The sequence below is a fragment of the Octodon degus genome, unplaced genomic scaffold (genome assembly GCF_000260255.1).
Source record: "Octodon degus isolate 3935 unplaced genomic scaffold, OctDeg1.0 scaffold00039, whole genome shotgun sequence".
Lineage (NCBI taxonomy): Eukaryota > Metazoa > Chordata > Mammalia > Rodentia > Octodontidae > Octodon > Octodon degus.
Window position 1 is genome coordinate 13179246 of NW_004524615.1, and position 12774 is coordinate 13192019.

A 12774-nucleotide genomic window follows, 5' to 3' on the forward strand; every position below is an offset into this window, starting at 1 on the left:
AGGCAGGCAGGCAGACACACAGACAGACACAGAGAGAGACAGACAGGGAGGGAGGGACAGGGACTCGAAATTGAGCTAGGGGCTTTGGGGGTTGCTCTTTTTTTTCAGAGTGGAACACCAATAACAATGACGAACAATACTATTTTTTTTTTTTTAAATACTTACTATTAAACGAACACCTTTTATGTGTCAGGCACTTAAGGACAACTTAAAGACCTTTAGATCTCTTTACCAGATCCCTTGATTGGATTAAACTCAGATGCTGCAGCTATCAATAATTGTTGGCTGGGGCTCCCTACTGTGCCTTTGAACAATTAGAATAAACACCTGGTTCAGCACGCCATCAGAATTATGCATATATACACCAGAACTTTGTTCCCACTGTTTGCCATGTAGTCTTTTAGATATATTTCAACCTCTGTTTATCAGTTGTCTGTTCTGTTAAGTGGGGAAAACCATGTTGCATAGAGTTGTGTGGATTAAAAAAAAAGTGCCAATGCAGGCTTTGAGAAGAGTGAATACAATGCTTATCAAATAAATAGACTTTTAAGTTCTTTCTCATTCCTTACAGAATATCAGACTTAACAAGCAGAGTAGCATTTCTGTTTTTAAAGTCCATAAATCCTGGTTACTAATGATGGAGATTTGAGGAAGAACTGGGCTATGTAGAACTGCAGCCACTACCCACAGGTTTTGGGCTTGTTGCTCTTGCCATGTTTTCCTGAGACCCAGTTTGTCTGTTCAGGCTTGTGGGATCACATTGTTTGTTTGTTTGTTCTTAGCTTTCCTGTTTAGACATTTCAAAAGTTTAGATTTAATTGTTATTTCATTTCTATCCTTATGTAATTAAGAGTCTTCGCTGTAGTTTTTCTGTCCTGTTGTAATTTTACAATTCCTACGTTGTATTTTGGAATGTAGCACTGGATAGAAAGCATATATTTACTCTCAACGATTACTTTAGTTAGGAATTAAATGTTTAAAAAGATATAAAAGCCACTAGTTCAAAAGAAAAGGACTCATTGATTTCTTGTTATCCATTATTTCATAAATACCCATATGCAGAAAATTCGCATATTTAGGTAACAGTGATTCAATTTAGTTGTTGAAATAAAGTGGCCAAAATAGGTATTAGTGGGAAGAGGAGTTTAAGAGAGTCGCTCTTAGTTCCTGCACAGCCTCTCCTGAGCCCTTCCAGCTCCAGTCACTTTACCTAAAAAGTGGGAAACTTACATCTATATGTCATTTCCTAGTTTATATACCTTCTTGGATGTAGTGTACCTATGTTACCTATTGGTCTAGTATTACAACTTCATTATTTACTTACTATTCCTCATTTTAAGGAAATAATAATTAGTAGGAGAAGCTCTGTAGCATCCTTGGAAGTACAGAGCAATATTTGATCCCATTTTTAGTGCTCATTTTCCATGTAACTTTCTAATAATTTCCTTAGTACTTGTGCTTTAATTTTCCTAGGAGGTAATTTCTGTAAGGAATAGAAACTAAAAACTAAAGCCCTTGCTATATCATTGATATGGGGAAATAAACAGTCTTTGGGGGAAACACATTTTGGGTGCAGTCACCATTGACTATGGGATGGCAACTTTACTGTGCTCTTGAGTACACTATATCTCTTCTGTTAAGTATGATTTATGGCTATCTTTTCATTTGCCTTTCCATCAGCTTCTAAGTTCCTTGAAGGGAGAGTCATTTTGCCTTCATTTTTTCACTGTGATCCTCTCAGTACTTAGTACTAGGCATATTACCTTCTGGTACTGACACATGTGTTGGTGTATTTAAAGAAATGTTCTGCTTAAAAGCATCATGATAAGTGTTTTTAGTAAACAATGATAATTTACTAATCATGATAGCATCTTTCTGGTTTAAAAGAGCAGACACATTGTTTTCCATGCTGTAGTCTGTCCCGTGAGGAGAAACTGCTTTTTTCTACTCCTATACCCCGTGAGAACACCCTTGCTGCTCATTCCTGCTTTGATCATCAGCCAAACATGTGGTGTTTAGCCATAACACGCATGAAAGCATTCTGGAACTATAAGACTTTGAAAGCAGCCAAATAGCCTCGCTAGTTCTTAAGCTTTGCAAGCTTCAGATTGGAAGTAACTGTGAAGGATCTAACTATGACTAGTCTTCTTTTAAACCCTGCACTGTTTGGATCCGGGTTGATTTGGCCAAGGCTGTATGGAACAGACACAATAAGGCTGGTATTTATCAGTGAGGCAGTACATTGTGTATTGTTCAGTTTGGGGTTTGTTTTCTTTTGGCCAGCAAACGGGAGCCTCCCATTTTCCGAGCAGTAGTAACACCCTTGGAGGCTGGCCTTCGCTGTCATGCCTTCCCACTCCACAGGCTCCGCAGACCCAGCCCGCACAGCTGACCCCTTGCACTTGGGAAGCCAGTTTCCTCTCCCTCCTCGGACCACTGGCATGTGTGTGCTGTGCACAGTCAGGGACTTGCAGCTGCTCCCATTGTAGACTTTCTGACTCGTTTTTTCAGCTGAGAATGCAGGCTGATAAATGCAGAACAAGCAGTAGAAGTGTTAAAAAGGAGCTGGTGATCGAGTCCCCCCTGCAATACAAAGATGCAACTCAGGGAGAAGTGGAAGCAGAGAGCCCCAGCCCGGTGCTGGTAAGGTGTTGTCCAAAGCACTGCTGTGGCTTCTCCATGCAGTATGGTCGTCGTGTGTGTATGATGTTAATTACATCTTGCCTGTGACTTTTAAGTCTTGCTCTGCCTGTCTCTTTCGAGCTTTTCTGTCTTTCCTATATATTGACTTGGACTCTGCTTTGGTGCTTCTTCATGAAGAAACTGTCAGGAGGCTTCTTTGTGCAGAACATCTATGTATTGTTCAAATGATGTCCAGCCTACTGCAGTGTTTTCCAAATGTTCACCCAGGGAATCACTTTTTAATTGAAAATATAGGGTTGAAATAGGATGTGCTTTGCAAGATTAAAATGTATATTACATTATTTATGTTACTGAGAAAATGAGATGGGTACTGATAGGAAATTTTAAGGAACATAACCATTGTAATTAAATGTGTTTTTTCCCACTCATTCTAGCAGATTTTTCTTGAATCAAGTAGAAAAGAACCTTAAGCTGTGAAGCAGTGGCTAGGAAAGTTTATGTTCTTAACATGAGCTAAGCTCTTAGCAGTTTCGATAAAGTCAAGTATTTTGGTGGACTTGGTAGGGGAAAAATGTGAAAAATGATTGTGTTGTTATCATGAATGAGTTGGTTGTGCTTTTCTCATGGAATTTCTTTAGCACAATAACAGCACATAATTTTTAAGCAAGCTGCAGAAACCACCAACATGCGCTGCAGAGGAGACAATTGAGCCTTTCAAATGATGTGTTAAAGGGATTGTTAAACCAGACTCAGTGCTTTTATAGTGTGTGTGTGTGTGTGTGTGTGTGTGCACGTGCGCATGTACTTGCTTAACATAAAGGTTTAGTTGCTGTTAATATAAAATGTTTGCTTACTGATTTACTTAATTTTTATTAACACCTATTGGGATCTGAACTTAAAGTTTCCTGTAACAGATGTAATTTGAATTTCGTTACTCTTCTTTGTGACGTACGAGATTGTCTTATACTATATTACCATCAGAACTATATTGCTGACCTTGAACAGAGAAACTCAATAAAATATGGTCTTTTTTCACTGCAGATTTTCATCTTAGACATTTCATTTTCTTTTTCTTTGCATTCTGGTAAATGTTCAGAGTTGTTCTTTATTACAGCAGTTTCCTTTCTGCTAGCCTAATACCTCATTTATCTATTGGGTCACTTGAGCCACTTACATGCTGTGTAGATTTAACTGCTAATAGGTCCCAGCAGATGGTAGTTTATGCTTTCTTGGAGGAAGTTATGTGGGTTTAGTTTTCTTGTGAATATTCGTAAAAGTCTTTTCTCAGTGATTGTCCAGATGTGTAGGGATATTTGTGTCAAAGATTAAATATATTACGTAGATTACTTAAAAAGTTTTTACTTCTTTCATAATACTGAAAAAATTTTGTTGGTTATGTTCTAGTTATTTGCATTGATAAACTGTCACTGCAGGTGGTTTTACCGAAAGGGCCTTTCCACAGTGTGGACAAGGCTTCAGCCGCTGTACCTGGTGCCACTGCCCCTCAGAGATCAGGTCCAGGCAATGTGGAGTGCTCCATTCTATGAACCTTCAGGGAGGTGGGAGGGAGAGGCAAGGAAGCAGTGATACAACAAAAACTTACTACTGCCAGTGTTTCTTTCCTTCCAACAAGGTATGATAAAGAGGGCTAATGTCAGATAAGAGAAGGAAGGTATTTAAGCAGGGCTCTGCCTATGGCAGATGTCCTTGTCTGTGATATGGCTGCCCCTGCCATGAGAACAAGCTACTGGGAATGCGCCTTATTTTTCTCTCATTAAAGTGTTCAACCACAGCCATGAGATCTGCCTGTTGAAGCACTGTTCGTTAGTGTAATGCCAGTGGCCCGCATGTTTAGTGAGAATCCTTAAGTCTATAACTTGGGTGATATAGAAACACGTCTAATTATAGGTACTATACTTTATTCAGGGATAAACATTTTAATAGTAAGTTTTTCTGGTTTTGTTTATGTAAACAGTCTTTGGGGAGAAGGTACTACATAGTTTAGAGTGAAAAAAATAATGCTTAGAATATGAAATGTAAATTGTGCAAAAGTGGAGGGGAAAAATACTTTTTGTTCTCCAAAGGTAACCATTATTTTTTACAAAGAAATTTTATGTATTTGGTACAGGGTCTCACTACGTATGTAGATCAGACATGTACTGACACTGCTGCCTCAGCCTCCCCAGAGCTATGCTTACAGGCATGCACCACCACCATCCGGGGCGGAGCCGGCACTGGCACTATGTGGCATTTTACATCAGTGTTGTTGGCTTGCTAATTTGCAAGGGTGTATGTAATAGCTCGTTAAAGTATCTGCATTTTTCTTCAGTTGACACATTAGCTATTACAGTATCAAGCTATTTTTGTTTCCAGTGATGTTTAAACTTTTTTTTTTTTTTTTTTTTTTGGTGGAACCTGGGATTGAACTCAGACCCTTGTACTTGCCAGGGAAGCGCTTATTCTACTGAGCCATCTCCCTGCCCCTATGGCACTATGTGGTACTGGGGATCGGACCCGAATCCTTGCACTTGCTTAGGCAAGCACTTAGACCATTAAGCTATCTCTGTGGCTATTATTACTAATTTGTTTTATATACTTCTAAACTTTCTCTTGTACATTAAAAAAAACTTGTATGTGTACATGCTTTTTGGAAAATGTATTGATTGCAACAGCTTTCTGTATTTTTTCCCAGAACACAAGAAGAGCATCTCTTTGTTAACATGTATGGATTTTTTAAAAACCATAGTTTTAAGGCATTATTCTTTGGTTTATAGATTCCTTTTATTCTTTTAATTTAAAGTAAACATGAGAGGGGCAGGAAGGTGCTACATTTTCTCAGATCATTTTCCAGTGGCTGTATAGCATTCCATTTTATGTTTCTACTGTAATTTACTGATTATTCCATTTGTTACTGATTCTTTGCCATTAGTAACAATGGCATAGTAAATGTATTACCAAATACACTTTAATGCACTTATGCTAAACAGAAGCAGTACTTGTTCTGTAGACTTTCTTTTAAAATATATTTAGCAATATTCTTTCCTTCCTTCTGCTAGAGCTACATTCAAGGTTTCTCTTCAGCAGTGGCTGTTTGTTCAGGGGTAGCAAAGTTAGTGTTTTTAAGAAAAGTATGAATCAAACATTATAAAGTTTCAGAGGTGACAAGGTTTAACACACAGGCACCTGTGTAGGTGGCTCTTGTCCCTGCATTGTCACAATAAATGGCAGAGGAAGTGCATGCTGCAACTTCCCCGTTCTTGTCCAGGCTTCCTGCCAAACCCATTGAAAAGTGACTGCAGGCTGTGGATGACTAGCAGGGGAACAATCATGACATTCTTGGTGCTAGTATGTTAGTTACCTTGTCTTAGCTTGAATATCTATTTTTGTCCCCCACACTCCAGAATAGTTTTTGGAAGTAATTTATTATAATTGTTATTACCCAGCCATTTATAAAAAAGAGTGTGGTCTCAGAGGGTCAATGCCTGGACTCTATGGTTCGTGCACAGTCCGGGAGGCTGAGGTTGGAACATCACAAGTTGAAGCCCCACCTGGAAAACTTAGTGACTGAATGAGACCTTGTCTCAAAATGAAATAAAATGAATACATACATTTAAAAGGGTGGTAGTAGTGTTGGGGATGTAGCTCATTGTAATGCATTGGTTCAACCACACCCCGCCATACACATAAAACACAGACTGGGCTCTAGGTCATTTTATATGGCCCTGTAGATTTTTGAGGCAAATGAGGACTGCAGCATAGGTATTAATATGGGATTTTGAAGTTTGAAAGACAAGAAGGGAGAAGAGCTGAACATGTAGGGCATACTCATTAGGTTTTTTTTTTTTTTATTTTTGGCGGAACCGGGGATTGAACTCAGACCTTTGTGCTTGCCAGGGGAGCACTTATTCTACTGAGCCATCTCCCTGGCCCCTCATTAGGTATTTTAAGAAAATTATTTTTCAGATATGTCGTTGGGATCTTTCATAATTTTTCTGTGATCTTTAAGTGTTACAGAAAACTGAATGCTTACTTGAATATTGGATGGCATTCGGTCATTCTAGTGAAATAGCCATGTGAGATAGCATATGTGTCCAGTACAAAAAGGACTTGGCTTCTGGTGATGAGTCAGTGTATTACCTGGGACTCCTGTTTTCCCATGAGACAGGGAATGAGACTGGCACACCTTTTCTGTCTCTGCAGTCTGTTTGTTCTAGAGGTACTTCACTAAGTGAAGCAAGCAACAAAATCTGAAGTTTAAGCTTATGAGTAATAATCTTGTTTTTAATAAGTCTGCAGCTTTAGATTGGGTTAAATTACACTTAGGAAGCTTTTCTGTCCTATGAATTTTCCTAAATCCATATAAACTGCTATAGGAAAAATTAATGATATTAAGTTGATTATATTTAATGAGTTTATTTTTATAGGTTTTAAAGTATGAAGAGATTTAAAAAAGAACTTCCTACCAGCTTCATGTAGCAACATAACCAGATGACATAATCAGGAAATATTAGTGAAATTTTATCTGCAAATCTTCACTATTATGCTCCTTCTGTTTCCCATTCATTTGTCCATTTGTTAGTTCACTTCACTCCCATTTATGAGTCTTGAGATTTTCCAGACTTATTGGATAGTGCATTCTAAATACAGAGGCCCTCTACCTAAGCAGAACAAAGGGGTTCATTTTTACTTTTTATTTTGAGACAAGATCTTTGTAAGTTGCCTAGCTAGAATTTGAATTAGTGGCCCTCTTGCTTTATCTCTCAATAACTTTTCCCTATTCTTAATCTCCAGTGTTCCTTGAATTCATTCTTTGATTTTGGTGGACATGAATTCAGTGTATAAGGTATCTAGCAGATTGGGAATTATGTTTCTCCTATATCACTGGCAATAGCTGCATGAGTGAGTCTTCACTGAGGCAAACCTATTTTCGTGGTCAGTAGAAGGATTTATTTTTTATTTTTTTTAATAAAGGGAGATGTATGCTTAGATGGAGTGGGAATGAGTTTAACAACTGTGCCCAGATTGCAAAAATGTCTCAGAGTAGGAACTTCCACAGCTTGTATCATTACCTCATTATTATGCCAAGCCACTCTTCCTGCTTGTGTAGAAGACTGAAATTTACCCCATTGTGGCATGTTTCTTCTATATCCTTTTATTTTGTTGTTATTATGGAGGTGGAATTGCTGGTCAGTTTTTTGTAGTAATGTCATGCCAGTTTGTCTTTTATTTCAATGTAATAAAAATACGATGTTTTGTGATGCCAAGCACTGTTTTACACTGCTCAAATACATCCTTTCTGTTAACCCTCACAACTGTGGGAGGCAGACACTAGCTATTATTATTTCTCTTTTTACAGATAAAGACAGAGAGGTTAGGTAACTTGTTCACAGTTAAGCCCTAGTAATTGGCACAGCAAAATTATAGACTTCTAGTCAGGTTATCTAAGTTCCATCCCTGGACACATGCATTGTTTATAAGCAAAAATGTACATACTTACTTGCACTTGACTTTGTGAATATAAAGAGAACTGGGATTATAGACTGTAATCCCTTGTTCAAGAAAGGTTATTAAAAAAAAAAAAGTCTGGGTGTGGTAGTACATGTCTGTAATCCCAGTAGTCAGGAAGCTGAGGCAGGAGGATGGAGAGTTAAGCCCCAGCCTAGGCTACATACATAAGTTCAAGGTGAGCCCAAACTATGTAGCAAAACTTGTCTTAAAACAAATATAATGAAGCACATTGGCCTTAGAAATCTTCTGAGGGAGCACCCTTTTCTGTTGTCAGTACCTCTTCTTCCTGGTAGCCATACCTGAGTGCCATCTTTGGTGGTCAGAATAACCTTGGAGTGCCCATTGTGGGACCTTATCCCAACAGCTTCATGTCTGGAGTAACTCATGGAGATCCACAGGATATAGGACAAACAGAACAGGCTTTTTTTTTCTTTTGTATTTTAGGGAAGGGTTTACAGGGTGTTCAGGGTCTCACTACTGGATTGGACTTGTAGTGATCCACCTGTTTATGTCCTCCCATGACAGGCACACCACCAGGTCCAGTCTCAATTGCCAACTCACCATGCCCCAGGGGTGGGGCTGGCATGGCAGGCATGGGAATTGAACTCCCAGCCCCTGCGACTGCTTGCAGATGCTTTAATCCATTGAACTATTTGGCCGGCCCTCAGAACAGGCTTCCAAGTGATAGAAAGTTTGGAAAGGTGGGGCCTGATTAGTTTTTCCTAAAACCTTTTCACCCCAAGTAAAAATTTCAGGAAATGAACTGTCCTTTATTTTTTAAAATTACATAGAGAGTGACCACATGTGGTGGTGCATGCCTATTATCCCAGCAGTTTGGGAAGCTGAAGCAGGAGGATCACAAGTTCTAGCCCAGCCTAGGCAACTAAGTGATTTAGCAAGACCTTGTCTGAACAGAGCCGGGGATGATGGTCAATATGAAGGTCTGGGTTCAAGCTCCAGGACTCGGGCAACCCCCACCTAAAAACAAAACAAAAATAGCCTCTCAAAAAACACTCTGTATATTTAAACTTTCATAAATCTGTAGTACTACTAAATAGAATTACAACATGACCTATGCTATCTATGTAATTTAAACTTTGCTACTAGCCAAGTTAAAGTAAAAAGTAACCAGGTACAGTTTGTTTTGGAGATATAGTTTTAACCCAGTATTTCCAAAATATTATCTTTTCTGCCTTTATCCTTATAAAAACATCAAAGTGCTTTATATTCTTTTAATCATGTATGTTTTTCATAGTGTCTACTTTGTACCGAAAGCACATCTTGAATATGGAATAACCACAATGTTAAATGCTCAGTAAGTCATACAGGACTAGTAGCTACCCAATGATGGAAATTGCCTATAGGTCGATCATTTAACACATTTCATAGCTTAAAGGCCTAAAAATAGGAAGTTGTCATTTTAGGAGTGAGTCACTGAATAAGGTAATATATTTGTGAATCTATTGGGGAAAAATCCACAATTTAAGTGTAAAGTTAGATTTTCCTTGCACAGATCATGCTCCCAAGTACTTGACTGTAATATAAATTACATACCTTCTGATAGCATTAATGTGTGTCCAAGCATTTGAACTTGCTTCTTTGGGAAGATACAGTATATTGGAGTAAGGTTCTTAATATTCTCTAGATGCAGAATAAGTGTTTTCAGATGGGGACTTTGCCTTTTATCTCTCCTATGATGATAGTTGATGTCTGGCCATTCAGAGCCTGGCAGACCTCAGAGCTGGGCAGAAAGCCTTACTTTTCTATCATTTCTGGTGGTGTGGAGATGGAAGCATCCCAGGAAGGAACTGAGGCCCTGGGCAGGTGCTTCTGGTGGTACCAGTCTGAAATTCCACCATATCTATGGCATATGTGTGTTGGGAAAAGTCTTGGTTTTAGGTCTGGAGACTCAGGTCACCTTCTGTGTGACTTTCATTTAATCATCCAAGTCCTTTGTCAGTTTCCTCATCTGTGAAATGGTGATGATGCCACCCTGCAGAATTTTTTTTGGGGGGAGTTTAATGAGATTAAAAACCTATGTCATGTGACAAAGGTATGTGTGTCATAGGGACTAAAATTCAACTGAATTTGAACTGTGCATAGAGATACATGACCACACATCCCCCCCCCCCCCACCAGTTGGTGACTCCTAATCTGTACTAAGCAACATCTATGGAAACCCCTTGGTTAGGGGAACAGAAAGCCCTACTTTTTCTGTTTTCAGATATGGAGATGTAAGGAGTTAAATAAGCACCTTGTTCCAAGTCCCCAGAGCCAATAAGTAGTAAAGCCAGCATTTCTTTAAAATATGAAACTCTCAAACGTTACACAAGAATAGGTGAACTACAAGAGTGGCTGTCAAGTTGAGTGGTCATCACAGTTACACGAGGAGTTTGTTGAAACACTGTTGGGCGCCCCAGCTTAGAGCTGCTGATTCAGGGGGACTGAGGTGAGTTTGCATTTCTGTCTGGTTCCAGATGCTGCTTGCTGATGCTGCTGGTTTGGGAGCAAGTTTTGAGGCCCATTGGATTGGCATAATCAATCCCTGTGTGCCATCTCCAAAACAGTAAACATTTTTGGGACCAGAATTTAAAGTCTAACTCCTAACACTTACTTTAGCTGTTCTTGGACTGACTTTCTGTCAAAGTATGCAGGATATCTTTTTTGAGACATTTGTGACGATTGCATTCCTCATTCTCAGCACCTTAATATAGGTAACTTAAAGTTAGTTGAATTGAAGTCAGGTTGATCTGGGTTGTGGAGCCTTTTGGTTTAATTACTAGACCTCTTCATTTCACAATTTCAGACATAGCTTTCATTGACCTAGGAAGAATTAATAATTTTAGGCTATAATACTAAAAAAAGAAAATAGAGTAAATAAGAATCTGTAGCATAGATCTTAAGATGGAATTAATTATACAGCCATCATAGTATTTCTTTTTCTTTTTTTGCTTTTGTTACTTACCCTTCTCACATATCAACAATAGCAGGAAAGAGAATATGTGTGAGCCACATACTGGGCCTACCTCAATCACTCCCTTATGTTAGCACTCTCTGTTCTCCTTTTAAGCTTCTTTACCAACCTTTGGCATGTGCCCTATGTTGGAAGAGATAGAAGACACTTTAAGCTGTATCTGAAAGACAGCTGTTCCCATTCCTCTAAGCTCTCTCGTTGTGTGACTTTTAAGAACACAGCATACAGCAAGTCCCCTAAATTCATGTATTGTCTTCCTGTTTTCATTAACATTCTCAGCAGCATCCTTATTGAGCTCACCCAACTAAATAGGAGCAGTTATGAGGGTTTTAGTTAAGTGGTATTAATGTTAATACTATCTTTATTGTTACCTCAATTTTCGTTACATTTTTCTTACATATTTTCCAGATGCTATTAACAGTTTTAAGATTAGTTCATTTTAGAAATAGGATAATTTTGGAAAGCCATGGTTGCTTACATAAATAACAGATACAAACCCCACACTTTTGTCCTTCTGTCAAGTTCGTTGATTTTGAATGCCCAGGTTTTACTAATATGAACATGCATTATTGAATAAAATCTTCATTCAGTGACAAATTCTCTAATTTGAGTGCTTTTTAAAGTGCTGCAAAAAGGGGAGGAATTAAGCATTTTATTAATGCTTTTCATATAAAAAACTGAATTCACAAGTGTGTCATTGTTGGTGTTCTGAGGATAGCATCACACTGCAGCATAAAAAATATATTTAGATGTCTGAGAATTTGATGTTTCTTTTGCATTCTTCTGAATAGTCTCCATATCATTAACTTGTGGTTTAATGCTTAGCCTTGAGTTTACTTCTAAAACTAAGCCTGGTGGTATGATTTGCATCAAGACCCCCCCCCACCCCGCCCATGAGCTCTTGATGAGGCTTTTGGGTTGTTATTGGATCATGAGTGTGTGTGTGTGTGTGTGTGTGTGTGTGTGTGTGTGTGTGATATTCATCACTGGATTAGCCCACTGATAGATTTACAGCTGGGTGTAGTGTTGACAGGTGAAGCCTAGTGGGGAGAGGTGGGCCACTGTGGGCGAGGCCTGGAAATATATATATCCTTCCTACTCCCTAAATCTCTGTGTGATCAGCAGTTTGCTGCTGTATGATAAGCAAGGCTCCTCTGCCAGGGCTCTCTGCCTTGCTGCCCTGCCTTGGAGCCAACCGACTATGGACTGAAACTTCTAAAAACTGTGGGCCAAAATAAACTTCTCCTTTAAGCTGTGTCTGGTTTTGCTTTCTAGTATTAAAAAAGTATTTGAGACACTTGGTAAGGGTCTTTTTTTCTTCCTGCATTTATATTATGTGCTTATTGTATGTTGTCAAATGAAAGTATAGAAACTAAAATGTTGCCATTATTTTGATAGGGGCTGAAGAGATAGTCTGGGCAAGGGATCAGGAGGCTCCTGGAGCCCAGGTCCTTATTCTCTCCCTTGCTGCCAAGTTTCTCTATCTGTAAACAAAAGGGCTATGTTAGATAATCTCACATTCAAATGTTTGCACAAACCTGTAGTGTTAATATGGTTGAACTTTCTTTTTTTTTTTTTTTTTTTTTTGTTGAACTTTCTGTATCTTTTAAAATAGCAGGTATTCAGACCGGTTCTCGATCATTCTCCCT

General features: G+C 38.7%; 1 protein-coding gene across 1 annotated transcript in view; it reads left to right on the forward strand.

The window, feature by feature from the left end:
- Positions 1-2360: 2360 nt before the first annotated feature.
- Positions 2361-12774, forward strand: part of Dock9 (dedicator of cytokinesis 9) — a 191133-nt gene continuing 180719 nt past the window's right edge. The window contains exons 1-2 of the mRNA XM_023715194.1: positions 2361-2701; positions 4077-4276. Of these exons, the coding sequence (XP_023570962.1) occupies positions 2518-2701; positions 4077-4276 (384 nt within the window). The 5' untranslated portion in view covers positions 2361-2517. The remainder of the gene's footprint in view (positions 2702-4076; positions 4277-12774) is intronic.